Raw genomic sequence first — 26,483 nt, forward strand, 5'->3', positions numbered from 1 at the left:
CTGGAAGTATCTTCTTATCTTATCCTAGAGAGTTGTTACCCTCTCCAGGGTGAGTCCTTGGGGGATCTGAGCACCTTTAGTGGGGTGCTGAGCCCCTTTGCCTCCTGTCAGTGCTGTGGGATATGGGTTGGAGGGAGAGACCTCAGCAACTCAGGTGCAATCCAGGAGATGTACTTGGGAATTCACTGGAACATCTGTACTTGAAGGAAGGATCCAGCTCTTCAAAAGACACCGGTCAGGGCAAAGACTCTACTTCACTGGCTGAACCTTATCAAGGTCCAAAGCACTGTCACTCCTTGTTAAAAGAGGCGTAGCCAGGAGGAAAGAAGAGAAATGGCAGATGAAGGTGAATTTGTTGAGGTCTTGTTATCACCTTGATAACCAATCAGCCTTGTTACAGCTCCAGGTCCCCTTGGCAGCTGCCAACGCTTCGTGTCCTGTTGGGAGGGGCTGGATTTTTGCTCAGGGTCTTTGTTGTTCTCATAAAACATAAGGACCCTGCCTTAACAGCCACAGACTCCGTGGAGAGGCAGAGATATTAAAATGCCACCACAAAATTATTTTTTTAATAAGCTAACTTTTCTCTGCTGGAAGAAACAAGCCTCGCCCCGTGCCCTGATTAGAAAAGGGACCCAGCCAAGGTGTTATAAATATCCTGAAAGTGTTTAGTTCTCCTGTGTTGCTCACAACAATGATTTATTTCCAGAGGGGGAACAGATTTATTTCCAGAAAGGGAACAATCAGGGAAATGCCTTTGTCCTTAAACTCTGCACACAGGCTTGAAGCATTCCCTAATTTTTGAAGCTCATGGTTCACACCCCAACATCTCCATCCCTTCTTTCTATTTGTCTACAATTTTCATTCTACTTTGCTAAATACATGATGATTTATGGTTGTCTCACTTGCAGCTCTGAGACCTTTGTGTCTTTTCCTTCTTTCTCCCCTGGAAATTCCATAAATCGCCACTTTGGTAACATTCCTTGGAAACCTCCATGTAAAATACCTTTTCTTGCTGATTTGTCCTCGTTCCCTCATGCACATGCCACTTCGTTATTGTATGGCTGCTAATTATCTGGTCAAGTTTAACTATATATATATATAAATATGTATGTAATACCCACCTATATGCAGGAGAAAAGTGAGATTTCATTATTGTTCTCTCTCTCTATATAAATATATATATGCACACACGTATGCTGTGTATAATATAATGTATTACACTATATATACACACACAAACATCTATGTATGTGCAGATAATAATGAAACACTCCCTATTTTATGCCTGCCCATAGGTGGGTCCTAAAAAAATTCACCTTCCCCTTGCCTTAAATTACGTTTGCTAAGCCTGTGAAATTCAGTCTGTGTCCATTCCAAACAAAGATCTGCACGGGCTGTTCAAAGGCTGCCAAAACAGGACTGGGTGACTTGTGGGTCAGATGTTCTTTTTCCTACGCTGATCCACAGTCAGCATTTCCATGTTTTCATAACTCCTACTGCTCGCACCCGGATTATCTGGTGTTACAATCAAGACCAAGCCTTGATGCCCTCGCTTCTCGCTTCTGATGCCTGAGGTGTTTTGCCAGGCCCGAAATCTCAGAGTTTTGAGGGCGGGCGGTGCCGACTTGTGGGACAAAAGAGGAGCAGCGGAACACGCCGTGGGGCCGGGAGGGAGCTGGAAGGGGCCGGGGGTTGTTCTGAGGGAGCTGATGACGCACGGGCTGTGGTTTTCTTAGTGTCATGTTTTATTTACCAAACACACCGTGCTGTGATGTCCCTGCAGCCACAAACCCCGCGGCCGTGCGGGGCCTGCGAGGCGCTCGGGGCTGGGGCGGCTCCGAGCCTCGGGCATTGCCTGCGGGCTCTCCCGGGGCTCCAGTCACCTGCAGGAGCTCAACGAAGCCCCATTCCCAGAAAACCAGAGGCAAGATTCCTGCTGCAGACTCCGCTGTGCTCTCTCCTCTCCCGGGTGGCCCCTGCACACCAGAGCCAGGCCTTGATTCCACCGTTTCCAGCCTCTTTCCATCTGAAAGAGTGGGGACAGAGGGGCTGGAGAGCAGCCAGGGGGAAAGGGACCTGGGGTTTGGATTGACAGGAGGCTGAACATGAGCCAGGTATGCCCAGGTGGCCAAGAAGGCCAATGGGATCCTGGCCTGGATCAAAACTAGCGTGGCCAGCAGGCCCAGGGCAGTGACCCTTCCCCTGGACTCTGCCTTGGGGAGGCCACACCTGGAGTGTTGTGTTCAGTTCTGGGCCCCTCAGTTCAGGAAAGAGATTGAGGGGCTGGAGCGGGGCCAGAGAAGAGCAACGAGGCTGCAGAAGGGACTGGAGCACAAGTGCTGTGGGGAGAGGCTGAGGGAGCTGGGGATGTTCAGCCTGGAGAAGAGGAGGCTCAGAGGTGACCTCAGCACTGTTTGGAACTGCCTGAAGGAAAGTTCTGGCCAGGTGGGGTTGATCTCTTTTCCCAGGCAACCAACAGCAGGACAAGGGGGCACAGGTTTAAGCTCTGCCAGGGGAAGTTTAGGTTGAATATCAGAAAGAAATTCTTTACACAGAGAGTGGTCAGGCATTGGAAAGGGCTGCCCAGGGAGGTGGTGGATTCTCTGTCCCTGGAGGTTTTTAAGATGAGACTGGACGTGGCACTGAGTGCCATGATCTGGTGAGCTCAGTGGGCTTGGATCAAGGGTTGGACTTGATGATCTCAGAGGTCTCTTTCAACCCGACTGATTCTATGATTTGGACAGGGGAGAAATAAGATTTGCTGTTCCTCCTCCCTGTACTGCTTTTATTTATTAAAAGTTAACATACTTCAGAGGTTTTGATCAAATGTATTTTCCAATGGAAAATTGGTGTGTTTTGGAAGGTTCAAGCTGACAAAACCACTACCAATAAACCCATTTTCATATAAAGATCCTATAATTAACTTTATTATAGCAGGATTTCTCCTGCTCCAGCTATTTGGATTAAGGAAACTCAGCACATTCCACCTTCTTGGTGGGTTTCTAATACGAATCTGACTTTTAAGGCTACACCAGGCACAAGAACCATCTTGATGTGTCCCATCTGTGTCCCAGCATAAGTGTGGTGATGGCTCAGAAAAGGAGGAGGAGCAGCTCCAAAGGAGGCTTTGTCCTGCTTTAAGTGCAGAACAGCCGTAGTGGATCAGTTGACGCCGCTTTGGCACCGAGTGGAGCCCCGTCTTCCCCTCTTTGTCAGGAATCTCTGCGCTCGCCAAAGCGATTTCATAACCAGCTAGAATGTTCTTGAGGGCTCCCATGGGGCTCAGCTGAGGGGAGGGGGGAAACAGCCAGTGCTGCACACTCAGCAAAGGGCTTTTTGGCCCCTTTTCAGCTGGCTTGTGGTGGGGTGAGGACAATTTGCCTCTTCCTGTGGGAGGGCAGTGGTGCTGGGGAGTGGAGCTTCTCTCTACACCTGCACATGGTGGTACAGAGGGGTGGGAGATGTCCTGTGGTGTGGAGCAGACCTTGCAAACCAAGGAGAGGCAACTGCTTCTCAAAGCGGGACATTTCTGTGCAGCTGCAGAGCCATGTGGCTTGAAGAAAGCACCTGGTGGATGTTTCTCATTGCACTGACCAGAAATGTGTGTTAGCAGCCTGGGACACGGATTTTACCCCAGCATGGCCGTGCTCCAAGGCTGAGCTGCTTCTCCAATTAAAACTGACGAAAAAAGAGGATCTGGAGGGTTGTCACAGGAGTGGGAAAGTGGAGATAAGATGCAGGTCTGATGATTCACTGTTGGTCAAACAGCCTCTGCAGACCCCATCAGGAGACACGTCTCTGAACACAAGATGCAGGACTAAGAGACCTTCCATGTCCCTTGGAGATCCCTAATTCCACTGAGGATTTGGAAATGCAGGTGCAATATGTGGGAAATCCTATGTGCACGTGCCTGAAAGAATGTGCACCTGGAACAGATAACAAGTGTTCAGAGAGTGATGGCTTTGCTGATCCAGCTTGTATTTTCCCTTACTCTCCTTGAAATCCAGAACAATCCCACTGCTGGCCCTTGGACACCTGGAATTTCTGCCTAGATGTAGCAGTTGGAAACATGGTCTGCTGTGGGGGTAGCTGGCACGTGTGCTTATTTATTTGTTTCTATTCTCACCCCTCCTTGCCTGGCAGGTTTTCAGGAGCAGGGCTGGTCTTACACAACATTGCTCCAAGAGCACAGGGATCTGTGGCTGGAATCACCCCTGATCCCTGGATTCCCTGGGGGTTACCTGCACTGTTTGGGCCCCCCATTGTGAGTGCCACCTTTGTCACTTCTCCCAGCACAGCCTCCAACAAGTGCTGGGTGGTTTCTGCCTGGGTAGGATGTAGGTCAGAGCAGAGCCATAGGCCCTGACAGCTGACATTCATCCCTGGCTTTGGATCCGTGCTCAGGTTTCTGGAGGCAATGGAAGTGCAGTTGCTGGTGACACCAACTGCCTTTTGTGTGGCTTCAATTCAATGTCTTTCTCAGCTTGGGATAGTTGCCAGAGCTCTGCTTTTTTTCCTTTCTTCTTTTTTCTTTTTTCTTTTTTTTTTTTGTCTTTTAAGAAATGGTTTTATTTAGATATATATATAGAAAAAGTCCCACCTGGCTGTTTGGAAGGGTTTCAGCCGGAATGTAGCAGATCCCATATTCTTCTATAAAAAGGTGAGCTGTGATGTTCGGCTGAACTTTTCTCCGTTTTATAGCTGGGATTTGGCACACACGAGGCAGGAGCAGAGACAAAGTCACTGCCCTTCCCCAGCAGAGGAAGGAAATCACAGCACGAGCCAGGACCAGTGATTGGGGGGAAACACTTGGGGTGGCCACAAACTGACCCTTGGGCTGACCCCCAAGACCTGCTCGTCACTGGGGTCTGCGCAGGAGTCCTGGGGTGCCTTGAAAGGCCTGTCCTGGGTGCTGTGCAGCCTGTGCTGATGGTGAGGAGCCTTCACAGCCTCTGGAGGAGGACCCAAGGGCACAGGCTGCTTCTCCCAGCCATGGAATACCAGAACGGTTTGGGTTGGGAGGAACCTTAAAGCCCATCCAGTCCCAACCCCTGCCATGGGCAGGGACACCTTCCTCTCTCCCAGGTTGCTCCAAGCCCCATCCAACCTGGCCTTGGACACTCCCAGGGATGTGGAAGCCACAGCTTTCTCTCTTGGTCTTCACTGCTCTTTCAACCCACATCAACACCAACTCTCTCTTGTTCCACACCACTGTAAATGTGAGCAACAGGTTAAAACAAGGCAACATTGCCTGTGTCTTCCTTCTTCCTGCACCCTTTTAAGTTTTAAATTTTAAATTTTGGTTGCTCAAATGGCCTTTTCCAGACCTGAATGCCTGTCCTCCCATGCTGCCCAGTGCCTGGTGCCATGTCCATGTTCTCCAGTCCCTGGTGCCATGTCCAGGTTCTCCAGTCCCTTCTGCCATCTGTGACGGAGGAGGTGGGACAATCCAGCAGCTTTTCCCTGAAGTGTTATCTTGTTTGACCACAGACGCATTTTAATTAATTTTACTATTTTTTCCCTTGATTGGACTTATTTTTATCACGCATTTGCTTATTATCCAGCGTGCATATTGCAGTGTCTTCCTGGCCCCAGCCAGAGACAACGACCTGCCCGGTCTTATCCAGAATTCCAGCAGGCAATGCCAGAAACGCTCCAGGAGCCGACGCACCTTGGCAGGGCAACATTTGCATGAGAAAGCAGCGAGCGCGGAGGGAATAAAACCTAAAGGTGAGGAGCCCTGAGTCACTTGGTGAAACTGCGGTACCGCTGCTGAATTCCCCGCGGCACAAAACCAGGATGCAAGGAGGGATTGGGAATCCCGGGAGTGCAAACAGCCAGGATAACAACACGCTCGACACTGTGGTGGGAGCTCAGCCACGCTGGCGAGCTCGTTTCTGTTTGGTGTTTTTTATTGTGCTCTGATTAATATGGAAATTATCAGATAAGCCCACACATCCTGGTGCTGCCACTGATCCTGCTCTGGAAGTCATTTTGGGTTGTGGTGCATCCCCAGCTCCCCTCGGGGGCAGTGGGAGCATGAAGGGATGTTTTAAACCCTCTGCTCGCTGTTCTCAGGTTCTCCCAAGCACAGGCTTTAAAAGCTGTGCCATCAACTGCTTGATTAATTAATGCTCTTCTGTTTCACTTGTTTGACGGTGATGTTCAGTGATGTGACTGAAACTCAGCTCCCAGGGCAGGGACTGGCTCATGAGCTGAAACGGGCTGGACGTGTATTTTTAGTAAAACAGTATTTTCAGCTCAGGATTTGAAGTTTCTGGTCATTTTCTCATCCCTCTCCGAGTCACACACCAAGTCCTTTCTGCTGTTTATTGCAGATGTTGAGGGTTAAAATAATCTGGGAGTTAAGTGCTCGATTTTAGGAGGGAGAAGGAAATGAGCAGCTGGATGAGCTCTCACTGCTCGTTGGCACCAGGCACCAGAGCTTATGGCCAAACTTCCAGGGAGTTCCAGCTGATATATATTATTACAGAAATACTGCCTTGGAAAAGGCACAGGACAGGATTTAAGGCCATTCCGTGTTATTGCTCAGCTCAGCTGAAAGAAGAGAGGGATCACTTTGTTATCCTGGCTTGGAGATGGGCACAGCAGGGCTGTCTGTCCATCCACCTGCCCACCCAGGGCTGCTGCTGGCTTGTCCCAGGCCCCAGGAGCAGCAGAGGGGCTCAGGGGTGAGCTGGGGTGAGCCAGGGCTCCCTCCTCTATTCCACTTCAGCAAATATTCCTCAAGGTGTCTCCTGACCTGTGCCTGCAGGCAGGGATGACAGCCAGGAACGCTGTCAGTCCTGTCTGTCCTGGCAGCACCAGCTCACCTTGCAGGTCTCAGCCCTGCAATGGACCTTCACCTGCAGTGCTGGATGCTGGCAGTGATGGATCCCAAAGCTGGTACTCTGGTGTTTCCCTCCTCACAGCCCAGATTCCCAAACTCTTCCTCGGTCACTGAATGTTCACAGCACTGAGAAGCTTCAACGCATGGATGGGGCAGGAGTCTGTGGGCTGACAGTGCTGTTGTGGTTTGGCATTTCCCAGCTCTGCTCCATGCTGGGGTAGACTCCTGCCCCCAGCAGGACCAGCTGTGTCCAGGGAGGATCTTGCTACCAGAGTAGAGCTGCTGCTGGAAAATCTCTCTGCCAAGCCCAGCAGCACCCATTAGCTGCGGGCAGAGGGAGCAGGCTGAGCTCTCCCCTCAGCACACGTGCTCCTCCCGCTCCGGTGAGTCTGTGCTTAACTCAGTGACAGTCACAGAGCGAGGACACGTGTGGGGACAAGTGTGTGGCCATGAGGGGCCATCCCAAGGCGTCAGGCGCCTGCGCTGGGCCGGAGCAGCAGATCTGGTTGGGACCAGACAGGCTGTCGGGAGCACTGAGCATCACCACACTGTGTGCCTGGAGCCTTGGGCTGGCCTTCTCCTCCCTGGGTGCTCATCCCAGGGGGTAAAGCCCCCCATTTCTGATGCACGAGGGTCCACAGTCCTCCTGGGGTGCCTGGCAGTGGGAGCAGCAGGGATGCAAGCACGGTGTGGCAGTGGGGCATTGCCACATGGTGCTGGCTGCGTCACCTCCTCACTCCCAGATTGGGGGATACCCCTTTTCATTGGGTGTAACCAGCTGGACACAGGGACCTGTTGCCCTCCCACCCTCCCTGGGCATTTCAGAGCCCATTTTGCATCCAAAAGGACGATTTTCCCCCAGCAAGGGCTGTGCCTGCCCTCTGAGAGCAGCACAGCCAGCTATGTCCTCTCCTCTCTTGCAGGAGCAAAGAATCCAGCAATAAAAACAGAGCTGGCGACAGCACTGATTGCTCAAGAGATGGCATGGTGGGCTGGGGCTGTGCCCATGGCACACCAAGGGGCTCTGAATCCACAGATGGGTGCCCAGTGGGACGTTCTGCCAGCCCAGGAAGAGCAGGGCAAGGAGGAGCCAGGGAATACAGGCAGGCTTGGAGAAGCAGCACAAGTGGAACCGGTAAATTATAAAATGCCACACTTGAGGTCTGTTACATAACGTCCCTTTACAGAACCTGGGAGCTAAATATAAAAAGAGAGTTACATTTTGGTCTGGTGTAAAACGATGCTCCGGAACGGGTTTGTGTGGGAAGGAGCCTCTGCAGCTCGGTGAGGAGCGGAAAGGCTTTGGGGACCCTGAGTTTGCTCCCAGCCTCCACTGCTTGTTTGCTGTGCAGCCTTGTGGAAAGCATGTACTCCCCAGGTCTCAGTTTCCCTCCCTTCAAGTCAGGAACAATAAAACCTCCATTTCCTTGCAGCTGCGTTGTCAAGATTAATTCATGTTTGCAAAGTGACCTGAGAATCTATAGAAAGCTGAACAGTGTGTCATTATCCCGATCTAAACTTGGCACAGAGGAGCAGCGGGCCAGATTCCCCTCCCACACTGGAGGAAAAGGGGTTGTGTCAGCAGAGCCGAGAGGAAAATTCCAGCCGCTGTTCCCAACCCAAAAATCCAGAAGGAAAAAGCCTTGTCAGGCTGAGACCATTTTATTTCCATTGAGGAAATTCCCTCTTCATTAGCTCCGAGCAGAAGGATCATCTCCCACACAAATGGGCTCATGCTGGAGTGTGGAGGGGGTTAATGGCAGTTTTGGGTGGCTCATCCTTCCTCTCTTGGATAACTGGTGATGGTGATGGTGATGTTGGGCTCCTGCAGGACCTGCTGCCACCTTGAAGGTGACAAAGCCAGGAGCATCTCCCATGGGAAATGCAAGCAGGAGTGGAGCAAAGTAGAGATGCACAGAGATGCTGGATGTGCCAGGATCCAGCCTTTTAGGCAGGGATTTGGGGCTGTTCAGACGTTTTTTAAAAATTCCACTACCAAACCCAGCATGGCCCCCAGTGTTCTGCTTTGCTTGTTCTCCATCAAATGTTGGGAACAACCTGTCCCATCTTCCTTCTCCTTCCTCCCTGAACACAGAGTGAAGACACAGATGCTGGGTAGTCCCAGAAGAGGTAGATGGATCTCCAAGTCAGGTTTGACCACTCACTTTGGGGGCTCAGGGAACGGACTGAGGGATGGCTGAGGCATGGGATGGCTGAGGGAAGCCTGGCTGGGATCAGCAGGAGGTGATGCCACCACAGCCTTGCTCCTGCACTGAGCTGGGATCAGCCTCCTTCAGCTTCTCCCTCAGCCTGGGGAGCCAATGGAACCAGGGAGAAACTCGCCTGAGCTCACATCCACCTGTCATTCCCCTTCAGAGGTGGATCACAAGCCATCCATGTGTTGCCTGCAGATGGGAGAGTGGCATACTACTCCATCCCCTGCTGTTTGCTGGGACACAGATGATGCAGAGCCTCGTGGGCCCTGAGCAGAGGCTGAAACTGGGGTGTGGGAGCCCCAGGAATCCTCATCACCCCCTCCCAACACTCCCTGCTGTGCTGTACCCTTTGGGACCCACATTTCACAGCCATTGCATGGCCAGGGTCTGGCCAAAGCGGGGGTGTGGCCTCTCCAGGTACAATGTGTGGCACAAGGTGCCTGCTCGTGCTCCTGTGAAACCCATCCAAATCACTGGAAAGGATATTTTCTGACAGGATAGAGGTTTGCAGGGCAGTTGCCAAGCAACTGGCACAGCTCTGATGCCTCTCGAGCCTCTCCTCCCTCTGAGCAGTGAGTAGGGGATGGCTGCATTCCTGCATCCCTACACCCCTACATCCTGCATCCCTGCATCATTACATCCCTGCATTCCCTGCATCCCTACACCCCTACCTCCTGCATCCCTGCATCATTACATCCCTGCATTCCCTGCATCCCTACACCCCTACATCCTGCATCCCTGCATCATTACATCCCTGCATTCCCTGCATCCTGCATCCCTACACCCCTTCATCGCTGCATCCCCTGCATCCCCTGCATCCCTGCCTCCCTCTGCCCTGGCCAGCCCAGCATTCCCAGGTGTTCTAGCCTGCTTCAACCTGCCTGGGAATGTACTGGTGGGAAAGGCAGGGATTGCTGCTGGCTGCTGGGACAGGATGCTCTGGACTGGTGGGATGAGCTCCCTGCACATCCAACCCACTTCTCCAACAACAGGGTTAGAAATGGGCTTCCTTTTCCACCCCATCTCCAAGCTGTGCAGTTCCCTTTCGAATTAGTGCCAAAAATGTGGGAAAACACTCATTATAACCCAGCTTTGATTCTTGTCACCTCTGCATTTCCTTGGGAGCTGCTTCAAATTTACACTACGAGAAACATGCAGCCCAAACCCCTGGGATTTGCTTTCCTAAAGCTTTAATTTAAACGAGCTCTTGAGTAACAAGTCTTACAAAAACCAGCTGATGTCCCTTGGAAAGCCTTGGGCTGGCAGTGAGAGCCTTGGAGCAGCAGCAGATGGGAGGGGAGCCACTGATAACTGTGCTCTTGCACAAGTGAGCAGCAATAAACAGCAAATCCAGCCAGCCTGTGGGAATGGCAAATGGACCAGGCTGTTCTGAACAGTCTGTTCCTGCTCCAGAGCAGGGCTGTGGTGCCAGTGGCAGGCTGGGAAAGTGGCTATTCCTGGTGTGAGCAGCTCTGAAACCCTGCCTTGAAAAAATGGCAGGGCCACGCCAGACTGATTACGGGGAGACACGTCCTAAATCAAACCAAGAGACTCCCAGTGGCCCTGCTGGGCTGACTCCTCTCCAGGGAGGGTTGTGCTGCTCTGCCTCATCCCATGGACCTGCTCACTGCCCCATCCTCAGCTTTCTGCTCCGGCCACTGGGATAATCTTGGGCAGGGACTCTGCTAATCCACCTCGGGCCTTCTGCCTGCTGAGCATTTACTGTCTCACACTGTCACTGACTTAATGAGGCATTAACATCACCGAGCCAGGGCACTTGGTGCATTCAGGTTCTTCCCAGTGCTGCCATTGCTGCTGGAAGGGAACAAAAGGGTTCAAACCTCTCCCATAAAGCCAAAACTGGGTAGGCAGAAGTCTCTGGAACCATCCATGTCAACATCCCACCAGGCTGGACCTGGGAAGCAATTCCTCCAGGCAGATTTATTTCAGTTGTGCTTCTTTCCTTGGGGCTTGTGGGTTCCCCAAGGATACTTCCCTCATGTGTCCAACCCAGAGATCAAGGGGCCTTCATTTGATTTGGAAAACAAAAGAAGATAAACTGGATGCAGGTGGTGCAGAACACCCATACAGTAGTTTAATTAATTGCCTTTAAATGTTCATTTGGAAGAGTTTCCCTGAATGATCTTATATAGGCAAATCCTCAGTTGCCTTAAGCCACTTGTAGAGTGTGTTCAACTAATAAGGTATTCTTAGTGCTGACCAGGAGCCTTGCACAGGACAGTAATCAGGAATGATTAATTGGAAATAGCTCTCCTAAGCCAGGCTGTACCTGCTGTGCTCTGCTGTCCTGCCCAGCTCTGCCTGGAGCTGACACAGAATCACTGGAATCAGTGGAGAAGGGGCTTTACCTGTGATGTGCCACTACAATTCTGTGATTCCATGATTCCAGCAGAGGTGGACCCAGCCTGAGTCTGAATTCACAACCCTCCCTGTGAGGCTTTGCCATCAATCTGCTGGCTGAGAAGATCTTTCCCCATCACAGCTGCCTTAGCAGTTGTCAGCATCTTCCTGCTTCTCCCAGCGCTGCTGCTGAGCTGACAGGAGTTTGATTATGATTTAATCCAGGCTTTTAGAGGAGGGAAAAAAGAAAGTTTTGACAGTTCCATATTTAGGCCTCTGACTCACCGATTTCATGTGTCAAACAGTAAAGACGGGTTAAGTAAAATTAAGTTCTGGATTTATTATAAATAGACATTAAGTAACATGAATGTATTGCATTTGCATGAAAATATGGGCCTGACTCTTTAATTTACCCCAGAGATTTTGTCCAGAGAATTTGTCCCAGGTGGGACCTCAGAGCACAGCTCTGACCATCCCTTGCAGCCACCTGAACTGCACCTGGGAAACAGGGAAGTCTTTGCTGAAATCAGGGAGGATTTACCTCGGGAACAGATCAGAATCTGACCCTTAGAATAGTACAAGAAGTTTTAATTAGCCCCCAGATCTGCAGCTGAAGAAATAATTTCTCCATGTCAATCAGTGCTAAATGTACCTGTTAAATCAGGGAAGATGGGTTAAGGTGAAAATTGCACAGAAAGTCACTTTTCTTCTGTTTCTCCCAGAAGTTGGAGATTTGTTGGATTCAGGTCTCTTGGAGGATCTCATCCTGCTCTGGTTACCTTCTGCTTTAAGGTCCATCCAGACACTGAAGTCACCCTGACTCAGAGCAAGCCTGACAGTGGGGAATTGTTTGGGTGAGAACAGTCCTCTTGAGGGCAATCAGTGCTTCTGCCATGAGGGTGACAGACACAGACTGCACCAAACCAGAGCCCTCCTCAACAGCTTAATTTACTGACTTGTTCATTGCTAAACAATTCACAATTGGTCCATGGAGAGGAACACAGAAAGGACAGACAATATAGGCTGTATTTTAGGGCTGGACTAGTCCAAGGCAAGGAAAAATGGGGTTTTGAGCCACCCAGTGGCTTTGTTCTGGGAAAAATGATTTTCACCCCTGTACCTCTACCTTTATTCAGAACGGGAGCCTCAGCCCTGTTTTTGCTGAGGGTGAAGAAAAAGATGTGCAGCAAAACACGGCCATGGCACTGGGACTGAGGGACAGCCCACCCCTGGAGAGCTCACTGTTATTATCCCACGGAGCTGTGAATCACACAGGAACAGCAGGAGACGCTCCAGGAGCTTCCCCGGCCCTGCAGGACCCTCCGGCTCCAGAGCCTTCCCAGCATCGCTCTGCCCTCAGCTGTGATTCTTCTTATCATGCACCACATTCTGCTCTCTGCCACCACAATAATTTCCAATTAAATGCCCCCTCAGTGCCTGTCTGGCTGGGAATTAGGCTGGAACTCGGAGGCAAAGTCTCTGGGATAAGGGGAGTTGCTGCCCCAGGAGTGAAGGGCTGCTCGGTGGTTCTGCTCATGGCTTTGAACTCTTTGCAACCCTGCAGAGTGGGACACGGGTGCTCTTTGCTCACCTTCAGCCCTTCTCTGTTCCCCTTTATCCCACGGCTGAGTAAGGGCCACAAAACACGGCCCTGGGGCAGCTTCTCTGCTCCCTCCCTCCCTCCCTCCAGGGATCTCAGAGTCCCTGGGAAGGAGCTGGCCATGTGCTCCAGCCAACAGGGAACGGGTTATCACAGCTATCGTGACTCAGCCCACAGCTCCCATGTGTTCCCCTGCGTGCAAAGAGCAGGCATGGAGCCTCACTCTGTCCCCTAACCAGCCACCTAACCAGGCTCTGCTCCCAGGGACCTTTCCCAGGCTGGCAGTGCCAGTTGCTCTCTCCAAACACCTCGAGGGTGTCTGGATGCCGAGGGCGAGGGCAGGGATGTGGTGATTTTTGCCTCTTCATGAGCAGAACAGATAAAAGACAGATGGCCCATCAAGCTGGATATGGAGCTGGGAAGGATGGGGAGGGAACAGCAGCAGTGACCCCAAAGTGCTGCTGGAGATGGTGAACCCCTGGATGCTCCTGTTGGAGCAAAAGGCTTCCAAGTGCCAGGTTATGGGGCATTTCCAACACTGTAAAGGGGAGCACTGGTAAAACAGCAGTCTCTTCTCGCTGAGGACATGAAGCCAGAGAAATATCAGAGCATGTTGCTCAGGGCTGGGTTTGGGGCATGGAGACCCCTTTGGTCCATGCAGTGTGAGGTCCCAGCAAGTCCTTGCTCCATCCTTCTTGGTGATCCATGGAGCACTGTCCACACTCCATTGTGATGCTGCTGCCATGGCAACCAAGCCAGTGGTTGTTCCACAGGGCATGGGGCAGTGCAGGGCACAGGATGGGACTGGGGCCAGTTCCCTTCTAGGTTCTCACCTCTCTTGAGCTTCCCACTGAGGGTAGGGGTTGATCTTTGGGAATACCCAGCAGCCTCCATGGTTCTGTCTCCCTCTGGCTGGAGAGGAGGTGCAGGACACTGTGGGGGCTGAGCAGAGTTGGGGGTCTCAAGGGGACCCAGGGGGCTGCAGTGTGGCTGCTGGGGACCAGCTCTGGGGTAAGGGGTGCAGGATCTGCTCTAGTGCCCTCCCAGGCAGCAGCGGGACAGGGCTCTGAATCCAGGTGTTCTTTAGGAATTCTGCCCACTGGCACGGGGTGGGGGGGGCTGACCTCGCTGGAATTTCTATGGAAACCCAGGTACTGAACAGGGTGGAATAGCTCAAGCCATCTGTTCCTCCCCTACTTATAAACTCGATCCTTTCACAATGACATCACTAGAAATGCTCTCCTTTTATTCCTCTCGCAGCCATCTGTGATGGGTTCCTCATGTGCCAAACACGCGAGCGGGTGCTGAGGGACGGGCAGGAGGACACAACCACCCCACCACTCCTCTTTCCTTTCTTCCCTTGGAAAGCAATCCTGCCCCTGTGGAGTCTCCCTTGGCCCCTTTCTGAAGTGTTTACAAAGTAACTGGCTGAGTTAAGCAGGAAAAATGAAGAGCTCAAAGGTAAAAATTAAGCACAAACTCAAGCTGAACTTTGCAGAGACTGCAGAGGCTCTGCTGTGGGGATCCTACCTGTGGGAATACATGCCCAGCTGTGGGGAGCCAAGCTTGCTCCTGCAACAGTGGGGCTATTTCTGCCTGTTCTCCTGCTCCAGGGGTGAGGCCACGGCCTGAGATTTGGGTACTGGGGGAGGCAGAACTGGGGAATGTGGGTCAGTTGAGGACACAGGTAGAGGTGGATGTAACTACCACACTTCAGTGCTCACCTATTGGACAGTTTCTCAGTAAAATCACCTTCCCACATGGAGGCATGGGAGCATTCCTGCTCCACTCGTGGGCAGAGTCACCCATGTTCATCCATGTCCATATCACAGGTGGGTTTGGCTCGGACTCATGTGGTCCTTGTGCAGGCTGATAAAAGGGGTGACCACCTGCAATCCCCTGCCCTGCCCAGTGGTGGAGGTGTGCCCTGTCCAGGAGCTGAGGGTTCAGGTGGTGATGAGTATCCCAGGTGCCAGAGAAGAGCAGGAGCTGGTGATGCTGTTCATCCACTCCCCATGTCCAGCTCCACCAGCTGCCAGTGCTGGTTGTGTTTGCTCCAGTGACCAAACCCTCCCTCTCTGTGACTGCAGAGAAAACCCTCCAAGAGCCAGGACCTTTCGGAGCTCTCTGAGTATGAGAAGGAGAGAAGGGCTAAAATGGAGATCAGGAAGCTGCAGACACAGTATCATCACGCAGCGTACAAGAGGAAATTCTATGATGCCGAGATCTGGCGGCAGATAAAGGCTCAGCAGTGAGTACAGCTCCAGAGGGGCTGGGGAAGATCCTCCAGGACTTGTACATTCATACAATGGGTTGGTTTGGAAGGGATCATAAAGTCCATCTAGTTCAACACCCCTCCCATGGGCAGGGACACCTCACACTGTCCCAGGTTGCTCCAAGCCCTGTCCAACCTGGCCTTGGACACTCCCAGGGATGGGGCAGCCACAGCTCCTCTGTGCCAGGGCCTCATCACTCTCTGAATAAAGATCTCATCTAAATCTCTCCTCTTTCAGTTTAAAAAACCTTCCCTCTTGCCCCATCACCATCTGCCTGTGTAAAAGGTTGCTCCCTCTTTTTTATGAAGAAATGTGGGGACCATGGTGGGGAGGTGGGAAGGGGCAAGGACCTGCCCTGGCACTGCAGAAGGGATGTGCTAAATGTCACTTGTCACTCCGTTTTTTGCAGAAAAGCAATAGATGATCTGAATCAAGAACACAGACATGTGTCATTAATGTTGAGCCAGATCTATTCCCCAAATAATGTGATGCTGGAAAACAGAAATCGTGTGAAGGTTCAAACCCTTTTTCAGACCAAAATCCAGAACGAGGCCCTGATCAAAGAGAGAAAAGCCCAGTTAGCTGACCTGGGCAGGCAGGTAAGAGCACCTGGACAGTTCCCTGACTGGAACTCCTTCATGTAAACCACACTGAATTCAGGCCTTGGACAATTCCACTGGCAAATGACACATGACAAGTGGGTAGAGTCAGGCTCCCATTCAAGTCAGCAGCACTGACTGGAAAAGTAATGTTGGACTCTCAAGCTTGTCCCACCAGTCCTTGCAGCCCCTCTGGGGTCACACAGCATTCCTCTGCTTCTCCCTTCACTTTCTTTATTCTCCTGGAAAAAGCAAAAATGGAGCATTTGTGCTGCCTGAGTTGTGGCAAACAGAGGAGCAGCACCTCAGGGATGTCCCATCCATTCTCCTGAGGACATCCTGGTGGGAGGCCAACAGAAATCAGGGCTGTGGAAGTGACAGGTCCCTTCAGCCTTCTCCTTCTGCTCTGAGCCAGCTGCCCATGATGGAAGTCAGGGAACATGCTGGGATGGTTTGCAGTTGCTGGAGGTGCTGCAGAGCTTTCCCAACAGGGTCAGCTTTCAGTAAGAGGTCCCTGGGCTCAGTCATGGCTCCCCCACCTGCCCCCTGCTCTGCTCTTCTCCAGCTTCATTCTTCTGATGGATTTATTTGCTCTGGCAGCTCCTCACTCCTGGCAAAACTTTCCTGCATTCATTTCCAGGGAGAACCCCACAGATCCCTGCCTGGGCAGCACAACACCCCAACCAAACCCCATCCTCACTGCCTCTTCCACTCCACAGGGTGCTGCTGTGCCATTCCCAACACCTGCTGGAGTTCCCTCCAGAGGCAGCTGCATTTGCTTCATGGCATGAAAATAAAACCCATTCCCAGTTACAGTTTATGTTTCTGCTTGTGCAGGATGGGATCCTTTGGGATTAAAGCTGCTCCTATAGCTGTGAGCTCATTAATGACATGGTTGCTGTAGTTCAGGTCAACAGACGGTATTTTCTTTGGCTCTGTGTCCTGACAAGAGTCCAGAACGTAGGGGTGGAGACTACAATTACTTTTTTTTTCCCCCCTGTGTGTATGTGCAGGTGCTAGAGTTGGATAAAAAGATTACAAAGCAGAGAGAGATAACAGTGAGGGCACTGCAAGCAAGGAATCACAAACGGCTGCAGGAGCAGATCGATGCACTGGAGTTCCGTCTGAACCGAGTAAGCAAATGTTTTGGAGAGCTCTGGAGTGCAGGTGTGGGGACACAGAGGGGCCTGGGACCTTTCTGGTCAGGATTAAGTGCAATTGTGAAAATTTTTGTGGTTGACACAAGCTGCACAAAGCACCTGGCTGGTTCCCCTGCCCTGAGTGCTCCCAGGACATCTCAAAGGCTCCTTCAGGCTTGGTGACCCAAAAGCAGAGCTTGTGCCGTGCCAAAAGCCTGAAGGTCTGCACCTGTCTGGTGATCAAACCAAGCTGCCTGGAGCCACCTTGCCTTGGACAACAGCAGATCCAGGTCTCTGCTGTGATCATCCTGGTCTTCTGTTGCCTTTCCTCTCTTGGGGAGGAAGATAGTGCAGGGCCACCTTCAAATCTCTTGGGCTGTGTTTGTCACTGTGTTAGTCAAGGTCTTTAGGCAGAGACCTGAGCCTCTCAATCCCCCACCAGTTCCAAACCTTTTGCTTTGCTCTCCCCAGATCACTGTGCATTACAACACCATCCTGACCCGGATCAACGAGCTCCGAGAGGAGACCAGGAGCCTGCAAATCCAGAAAGCCATTTTTGACAACTACTACTGGAAGTATGAGAGGCAGCTGACTCAGCAGAACAGGGAGTTGGACTCCTCTGTGGAACAAGCCACCGAAGACTACGAGCAGTGGTACGTGGCCCCGTGGGGCAGACTTGGGGCTGGTGGGCAATGCCAGTGATAGGTATTGATGCAAAGAGACCCACTGTGCCTCCAGAGAGAGGACTCGCTGCTCTCACCTAGAGCTGTGTACTGAGGGTTGGGTGCCTGCTCAGTGCAGGGACATTGATACCTTCAGGGTGTTTTATTCCACCTGTCCTGGGTGGTTTTCAGCATGGGCTGAGTTGCCCCATGGGGAAGTCTCTTTCTTCTGAGTCCCACCTGAGCTGGGCACTATGCCCGAGCACAAAACCCCACCAAGAGCTGTGTTAGTTTGCTGCCAGCCTTGGACCAACAGCACCACACCTGGGTGAGAGCTGGGAACAGGCACAGCACCACGGGGTCTTTGCTGGACCAGGCACAGGGAACAGACAGGAATGCAGAGCCTTATACCCACACGTGGTGACACTGCTGCCCTGTGTGCAGGATGGAGTACCTGTCAAAGATCTCAGACATCAGGGAGGCACGCTACAAGGACTCCATCCAGTACAACATCAAGATGCTGGAGCTGAAGTGTGCTCTTCACCAGGAGTGCAGACTGAAGAATTTCTATCTCACCAAATGCACAGATCTCTCTGATCTGAAGGAACAGGCCAAACAGAGAGAAGGTATCAGAGGAGAAAGAGTATGTGTAACTGGGACCAGAAACCCAAAGTCCACAGAGTGGATGGGGGACTGGTTAGGTGATTTATAGCCCTGCACCCCAAAGGCAGGACCTCTGCCTTGGCTGCAGGCTCCCTAACACAACCTTTACCCCACAAAGGAAAAGGCTGGGTGATGCACTGAGTGACTTGGGGTGCCCTTAGGGCAGAGACTGCTCCTATTGCAACCATGGCTCCTTTTGGCATGGTTTGGGTTGGTTTGAGTTGGAAGGGACCTTAAAGCTCATCTTGTTATCCTCTGCCATGGGCAGGAACACCTCTCATTATCCCAGGTCATTCCAAGCCCTGTCCAACCTGGCCTTGGACACTTCCAGGGATGGGGCAGCCACAGCTTCTCTGCCCAACCTGTGCCAGGGCCTGCCCACCATCCCAGGGAGAAATTAGCTCCTAAAATCTAATCTAATCTAATCTAATCTAATAAATTTATCCCACTGTGTTTGCTCCATTCCCATGAGAACATTGAACTCCCTGCTCAGTTTCTGAGTGAAACACAAACAGCCTCTGCCCCTCTGGCACTGCTCCCCCTGCCCTGAGCAGCACTGCAGGGAGGGCTCTGCAAAAGGCTCTCTGTGTCTTTCTCAGCTTTGAAGGCAGCTGAGTTGGCCAAGCAGAGCCAGGCAGAGAGTTATGAGGTGGCTTACAAGCGTCTGCTGGAGCTGTCAGATGGAGACATCGACCAGCTCTTGGATGACTTTGTGGAGAAGGACAGGAGATTCTTCATCCTCTTTGCCTATGGCATTAGGCTGAATGTCAGGAATGAGGGCCTGAAACAGAGGATCAAGGACATCCAGGTCTGTTCCAGGCTCTTCATGTCTCCACTTTCCAGGCAATGCTTTTGGGCTGGGGTGGGTTTGTTGGGTGTCCTGCACCACTGCCCACACCAGAGCCTGGTTTGCAGCCACACGGGTGGGACTGGGGGGATGCCAAGGAGGAGCCAAAATTACAGTTCCCGACTCTGTGTTCTCAGAACCAAACGTGTCTCAATGCTGCCACCGTGTACCCAGCAAAAATACTGCAGGATCCAGGAGAGCCGAGAGCTTCCCGAAGTGTGTGGCTGGAGTGGGATGTGGGGTCACCCAAGCCCTGCCCTCCTGGCCTGGGGATGGTGGTCCCTGAAGGGGTCAGGAGGGATGTCCCTGCTCCCAGGGCAGAGGGATGTCCCCAGCCTCTGTTTGGCGTGTCTGGTAGGTATTCCATCAGCACCCCTTCCATGTGCTTGTGTTTGCACAGGACGACATGGCGGCCACCACGATGGAGTGGGAACAGGCAGAGGCAACCCGGGTTAATGTCCTGCAGGAGCTGGAGGTATGGTGGCCACGAATTCCCTCTGGAAGGACAGATCCTTGTCTGTCCTGGCACTTGTCGCAGGCACTGGTCCTGTCAATGCTGCTCTGACCAGTGGCTGGAGAGGTGTGGGCAGGAAAGGGCTCTGCAAGGGTTTGGGCAGCTGCCAGTGCATGGGGAGAGGATGACTGTGGGGCTCTGGCCAGCCCTGCTCCGGCAAGGGGAGTTTGGGATCACCTTCACAGACCCTCCTCCCTTCAGGGATGGGAGCAGCCCACAGCCTTCCTGGGATGAATTCTTTATGTTTAAAGAGTGCTGTGTGGGTGGCCAAGCACTGGATCAGACTGCCCAGAGAGGGTGTGGAGTCTCCCTCACTGGAGAAATTCCAGAACCATCTGGATGCAACCCTGTGTGATGTGCTCTAGAATGGACAGCAGGGTTGGACTCAGTGACCCACTGTGGTCCCTTCCAAGCTGACCCATCCTGTGATCCTGCCTCCAGTGTCCAGATTGAAACTGGGCAGCACTGGGGTGGTGAGACCAGGGAGGGGCTGGTGTGACACCTGCCTAAACCTCCTCTGATAGGCAAAACTGACAGAAACCATTGAGGAAGCCAACCACTATGAAGCCAAATGCAAAGAGAGCAGCAAACTGCTGGGACAGCTCCGATCCCGCATGGAGTCTCTCCTGACAGGACTTGACTGTGACACAACAAAGATAGTGAAGCCGCTTGGGAGCAGCTTGCTGATGCTTTTTGGTAGGAACTGTGTGTGTCCACCACCCCCTGTGTTCGAAATGAGCTGGTTCCTCCCCCTGCCCCACCAGGCAAGGTGTCCCCAAGGTGAATTTGCAGCACTGAATTCCCAGTGAATTCAGGAGCTAACCTGGTTGTATAAACATACCAGTGGACCCCCAAGCCCTCATTTTGGCTCTGGGTGTTGTAGAGAGGTGGGGGCTGGCCTCTTCTTCCAGGCACTTGGGCAAAAGGACAAGGGAATTGTGCTGGGGGAGGTTCAAGTTGGATACTAGGAAAAATTTCTTCACTAAAAGAGTGGTCAAGTACTGAACAACCTCCCCAGGGAAGTGGTGGAGTCACCATCCTTGAAATGCTCCAAAAACGAGTGGATGTGGCACTTCATGGTGGGGTTTAGTGGGCATGGGGGTATTCAGTAGGAGGTTGGACTTGATGATCTTGGAGGTCTTTCCCAACCGTGATGATTCTGCGATTCTGTGATTCCATGAGCCGGCCTTGGCCCCTTGCCCCTGGGGAGTCACACTGCCCACTGGCGCTGCCTCAGGGAAGCCAATGGATCGATCCCCTGTCCTGCAATGGCCTGGGGTGGGTTTGGGGGTAGGTTGACCCTGTGGGACGCTGCTCCTTCCCACCCAGGTCCCGTGGAGGAGAAGATTGACGACTTCCTGGTGCTGGAGTCGCTCCTGCGCTTCACGTCCATCGACCGCGCGCACCGGTCGCAGTCCTTCATCAGCCCCATGAGCGGGAACTCGGGGCTCCTCTGGGTGCTGGATCGGGGCAAGCTCTGCCCAATTCCCCCCGACCTGGACAGCACCGACCCCGGCACTGGTGAGTGTGGGAGGCGGGAGGGAAGGGCTGTCACCCAGCTGTTCCCCAGCTCCCCCATGGCCAGCTCTGCTGCCACACACGCCCTCCCCAGTCAATCCCAACCAGCCTGTCCTGCCCCACTGGGTATATAAAGCTCATGATGCCATGTGTGATGGGGTGACCATTCTCTTGGGCAGCGGAAGAGCCACTGGACAAGGGCCAGCTGCGTGGGATGGTTATCAAGAGGCACGAGGAGCAGTTGGCCAACCGCCCCAGCATGAGCAAGAAGAAGAGGAGAACCCTGTCAAAGAGCCCAGTACGGGGGAAGTAAAGAAGCAGTTTCATTCTTGAGCTTCTGTGTCCTGGACATTATTCCATCTTCCTTCTCTGGATGGAGCCCAACACCTTATGCAGCCTTCAGAAGCTCACCAGGTGATATTTTGGCCGGGTTTCACCCACTGCTGACAGCACCCACAGCCAGGGATGAGATCAGCTGCTCTCTGTTGGGCTGACATCCCTGTCACACCACCCAATGCGCTTACTGCAACTGGATTTGGGCACCACCATCTCAGTCCTGCACTGTGCGTGCCTGAGGGGTCCAGGGACAGCCAGTTGGTGCAGGGGCATGACTGTGCCTGCCAGGTAACTCTGTGCTGCGTAAAGTAAACCTGAACTCAGTGCTGCTCCCGGGCTGGTGGGACCAGGTGGGGTGGCCACAGCCCAGGGTGGAACAGGCTGTTTGGGGCTGGAAGCACAGCCAGGAGAAGGGACTCAGGGACACAGGAGGGTGAGGTGCAGTAGGACAGGAGTCTGGGGTGTCTGTGGGGCACAGACACACTGTGCAAACACAGCACTGAGCCCAAGCACTGCTCACACCAGCAGCTGCATTTCCTCTTGCCAAAAGGCAGTTTAATGTGGATGCCATTCCTGTGCCAGATTCCCAGGCACATGCCTCTCCAGGGGAAGAGGAAAGGGAATCCCTGTGTGACCTGGAGAGGGGTGATCTCCCAGGGCCAGCCCCAGCCCTGAGTGTGGGCTAGTCCTTCTCTTCACCGTGTGTGATGACATGGACCAGGTTCTTGTAATCCAGGTTGCCAGACATGTCTGGAGGGAAGGCTGCGAACATCTGGTCAATCTGCCAGGGAACAGCCAGGTTGAAAAGGTGGCACAGAGGGGCTTTGGGACCAGGGATGGGAGGAGGGATGGGATCTGTCAGGATAGAGGTTGGCAGAGGGTGGGAAGCAGCTCATACCTCTTCCTGGGAAAACCTCTCTCCCTGTGTCATCAGCATTTCTTTGATGCTGCGAACAAGAGAGTGTGGTGAGCACTGGGGAGGCCTCGGTGGGGACACCCCCTGCTCCCCCCTGCACTCACTAGGCAGATTTCAGGCCTTTCCCCTCCGGATCAAACACCTTGAATGCGTTCAGGATCGTCTCCTCTGGGTCGGCCCCTGTGGGTGACACAGTCATGGCCATTGGAGGGGCAGAGCAGGAATCCTCCTGCTTCCCCCAGCCTTTGGGAAGGGAAGCAGGGGTCCTGCAGGAATGCTGACCCTGCAACTGGACACTTGAGAGCTGGTGGTGGCACAGAGAGGAGCAGCAGGATCGTGGTGTGAGCACAAAGCAGGCTGTGTCGCCACTGCTCCGGCATCCGGCGTTTATCTAATCTTTGTGGTGTATTTATAGAGCTCCAGACTCAGCCCTTGGGGCCCTGGAGCCTCCTGGAGATCTGCAGGAGCTGCATTCCTTGGGTTAAGTACATGATACAGGGTGCAGCTGGATGGGACAATGGGTTGAAGTCTGGCTGGAGCCAAAGTGACCACTGGTGCCACTGTTGGTGTCAGAACACTCAGAGGTGCCACAAGAACTCCTGTCCTCCCCTTCCTATTCAGGCAGCAGCATCACAGCCATTTGGGTTTGTAAAAGGCTGGGGAAACTGAGGCATTCAGACCATCTCACACCCCCCAACAGGTATGAGATGGGATGAGATCCAGGTCCTTGGACTTTGGGACTGTTGGTATTGCAAATCAGCAGGAATTTGGGGGCACAGGGGTGCCCATGGGGACAGTTGCTCAGGGTGCATGACACTAAATTTGTCCTATCTGTGCTGTCTTGGGATGAGGAGGCAGGAGGAGTGCCCAGAATAAGGATTTGGAGGATGAGAAGTGGAGTTCTTGGGGAGAGAGAAGTTGTTGCCTGTGCTGGTTCCACTGAAGTCTCTATTTTTGAGGGGTTCTTGTGCTGCCACTGAGAGAAGGTGCCCTAAGGGGTGTGGGAGGGATGGATGAGGGAGACTGTTTCAGAAACATCCTGTTGTGGTTGTCCCCAGGTGTCACCTCTTGGCCATGCTGGGGCACATATCTTTGCTCTGTCACACCCCCTGGGCTCTGCACATCACAGGTGGCAGTGGATGCCACTGCCTTTCTTTGGCCCCCAGGGAGCCTTTGGCAGGTCCCACCTGGAAGGGTTTGGGGTCCCTGGAGCTGGGTGGCTTCCCCAAGGACAACAGGATGTCAGTGATGGTGTGGGTGCCCACTGCCGACCCCCAGCTCCCTGGGTGCCCACTGACCACCCCCAGCTCTCTGGGTGCCCAATGACCCCCCCCAGCTCCCTGGGTGCCCACCGACCACCCCTCCTCACCTTTGAGTTTCTCCCCAAACATGGTGAGAAACACGGTGAAGTTGATGGGTCCAGGGGCCTCCTTTATCATCTCCTCGATCTCCTCGTTCTTCACGTTCAGGCGCCCTGGGCAGAGCAGTGGTGGGTCAGTTCCAGCCCCTGTTTGGCTGCTCTGCTCGGTGTGCTGGGGCCTGAAACACACCACGGGGCTCTGCCTCTGGGGGCTTTCCCCCTACCCAGGGGAAGTGGCACAACCTGGGGAGCATGTCTGACAAAGAACAGCAGTAGCAGGAGACAGGTAGGAGAACCATCTTCAGCTCTGGTTTCTCAGGCTCCAGGATCACAGTAAAGAGGGATGAAAAAGACTGAGCTGTGCTGCTTCCCTCCCTCACTGCCCCATGGATCAGGCTGTTTCAGTGCTCCTCAGGGCTCCCTCTGGCCCCCAGTGCCAGAAGCCAACAAGACTGAATGCCTCCATCCTTCTTCCCAAGGTTGGGTTGTCCTTGGGACTCCCTGGCTCCATTGCTGATTGGTGGTGTCCTCCCTGATGGGAGAGCCAAGCTCACAACATCACAGTCTCCCCCAGATTCCATAAATCCCCTTAATGCCCACACACTCCAGGTTGCCATGGGATGGGCACAGCCAGGTGCTTCTAAGCCTGGGAAAAGGCTGGGAGTATTTGGCTCATAACTGATAAAACTGATATATATGATAAACCAACACTGCTGCTTCTGTGGGATCTCATGGGGTAACAGGCCTGGGTTTGGATCAGGAGGGTTTTGGCAAAATGGGAGATCCTGTTAATGATGGGGGCTTGGTTAATGAGGGCTCCCCTTGTTTCTCACTTAATAGTTCTGATGTTGGCAAAGCTGTTGGGGAGGGGAAGGAGGGGAGGAAAGGGAAGAGGAGGGAGGAGAGGCTGCTGAAAGGGGCTCACCAAGGGCAGCAAATGTGTCTCTCAGATCCGCCTTGTCGATGAAGCCATCCCGGTTCTGATCCATGATGGTGAATGCCTGGAAGCACAGGAGGAGGGACCACAGGGAGAGGGAGAATCATGTGCCTTTCCAAGGGCTTTAGTGCCCTCCTCCTCCTCCCTTCAACTTGGATGGGACAGGGGCACTTTGAGCTCTCCCAGGATGGGGCTCTGGGGGTCCTCACCCACCCTAATCCCTAATCCAGCAGCAATCCTGGTCCTTGCACCCCTGAGCAATGGCAACCCAAACCGTAATGCTGCACAAACCTTTTCCTTGGCCAAATCCCTCGCACCTCAGTGTGGCTAAGAAGATAAGCCAGCCTAAACCATCAGCTGCCCAGCTGGGTCCAGTTATCCCTGGAACTGGAATGTACCCAGGACCACATGCCCCCTGTGAGGGGGCAGCACCTCCTGACACAGCAGGAGATGTGCTCTGACTCTCTGGGATCCTTCTGGCTCATTGCAGGGGGCAGGTTCCTTGGGAGCTCAGAGGCAATGCTGTGCTTAACAAGGTCCCTGAGCTGTTATTCTCACTTCTAAAATGAAACCACCCCAAACTGGGTGTGCTGCCTCTTGCTGAGAACCAACTGAGAGCACCAAGGAGAGCTGAAGGTCACATTGGCATCAAGGACCCTCAGTCCTTCCCACCAAACCCACCCTACCTCTTTGAATTCCTGGATCTGGGCTTGCTCAAACATGGAGAAGACATTGGAATTGGCACCTTCAATCCTCTTCTTGGCTTTCTTGGGTGCCTGCAGAGATTCAGGTGGTGTCTCATTAACTCACTGGCTTTTTACAGGGTGGAATAAAACATGAAATTGCCCTTGGTTGTGACTCCTTCATGGTACCTCCAGGCTGGGGCTCTGTTCCCTGGGGGCTTGGTTGTTTCCCCCTGCAGGTCTGGGATACTGAGGGGCATTAAGATTCCTGCCTAAATTACAGTTCCTGATTAATTTAACCAAATAGGTAAAAAAAAAAACCCGAGGTGGGAAATCTCTTCTGCCAATGACAGGTAAAAGGTTTGGCGTTCCCTGTTGGAACCCTGGCTTTGGGAGTGCTGCTGAGGTTGCAGAACTGCTGCAGTCATTAGGTGCTTCCTTACCTTGCTGTGCACTTATTAGAGTGTTTGATTAATAAAAAGATCTGTCTCCTCCTGAACTGAGGCTTGAAACAAGTAGAAACAGCTCAATGTATGTTGTAAAGAGGAGTGAAGGACAGGTCCCCTCACAGTCCCCCCCTGCCCACCATCCCTCATTCCATGCCCCTCATTCCAGCAGCCATTCCCTCTCATGGGGGGTCTGCCAGGAAGAGGGAGAGCAGGAGGGTTTGGGGGGACACAACAACCCTTCCTCTTGCTGTATGGAGGAAGGAAAACAAACTAAATGGTATTTGGACTCCTAAACACTCTGGCCCAGTTAGAAAGCTCTGCCAGCATGGGAGACACCTCTCTGTTCCCTGTGGGATGCAGCTGATCCAGCCAGATGCTCCCCAGTCTACTCACCTCCTTTGCAGGGCAGGAGGGACCCTTAGCCCTCAGCTCCATTGATCCCCACCTATTAAAGCTATCCTGGTGGAAAATCTGGTGGATTTGGCCTCTTCCCAGGGGAGCTTTGGGCTCTCAGTACTCACCATGGCCTTGCAGAGCCGCTGGTGCTGTCGTGAGGG

At 53.0% G+C, this 26,483-nt stretch overlaps 2 protein-coding genes across 3 annotated transcripts; one reads left to right on the forward strand and one right to left on the reverse strand.

Annotated features, from left to right (window-relative positions):
- Positions 1 to 14,878: 14,878 nt before the first annotated feature.
- CCDC63 (coiled-coil domain containing 63) lies at positions 14,879 to 21,558 on the forward strand. Its single transcript, XM_071572385.1, has 11 exons — positions 14,879 to 15,019; positions 15,118 to 15,278; positions 15,713 to 15,902; positions 16,916 to 17,035; positions 17,513 to 17,694; positions 18,148 to 18,329; positions 18,966 to 19,174; positions 19,614 to 19,688; positions 20,252 to 20,423; positions 21,057 to 21,248; positions 21,425 to 21,558. Exons 1-11 carry the CDS (start codon positions 14,879 to 14,881, stop codon positions 21,556 to 21,558), a joined length of 1,758 nt encoding a protein of 585 aa, XP_071428486.1.
- A 594-nt stretch (positions 21,559 to 22,152) lies between these two features.
- Positions 22,153 to 26,483, reverse strand: MYL2 (myosin light chain 2). Of its 2 annotated transcripts, XM_071572089.1 has the most exons (7): positions 26,448 to 26,483; positions 25,481 to 25,570; positions 24,783 to 24,858; positions 23,867 to 23,971; positions 22,602 to 22,677; positions 22,480 to 22,528; positions 22,153 to 22,362 (listed from the first exon to the last, which is right to left on the reverse strand). In XM_071572089.1, the coding sequence occupies exons 1-7, from the start codon at positions 26,448 to 26,450 to the stop codon at positions 22,264 to 22,266; spliced, it is 498 nt and encodes a 165-aa protein (XP_071428190.1). In that variant the 5' UTR covers positions 26,451 to 26,483; the 3' UTR covers positions 22,153 to 22,263. The 2 variants fall into 2 exon arrangements, with proteins under 2 accessions (XP_071428190.1, XP_071428191.1); XM_071572090.1 differs by lacking the exons at positions 25,481 to 25,570; positions 26,448 to 26,483 and adding an exon at positions 25,008 to 25,035.

This window comes from Pithys albifrons, chromosome 17 (genome assembly GCF_047495875.1).
Source record: "Pithys albifrons albifrons isolate INPA30051 chromosome 17, PitAlb_v1, whole genome shotgun sequence".
NCBI classification, from domain to species: domain Eukaryota; kingdom Metazoa; phylum Chordata; class Aves; order Passeriformes; family Thamnophilidae; genus Pithys; species Pithys albifrons.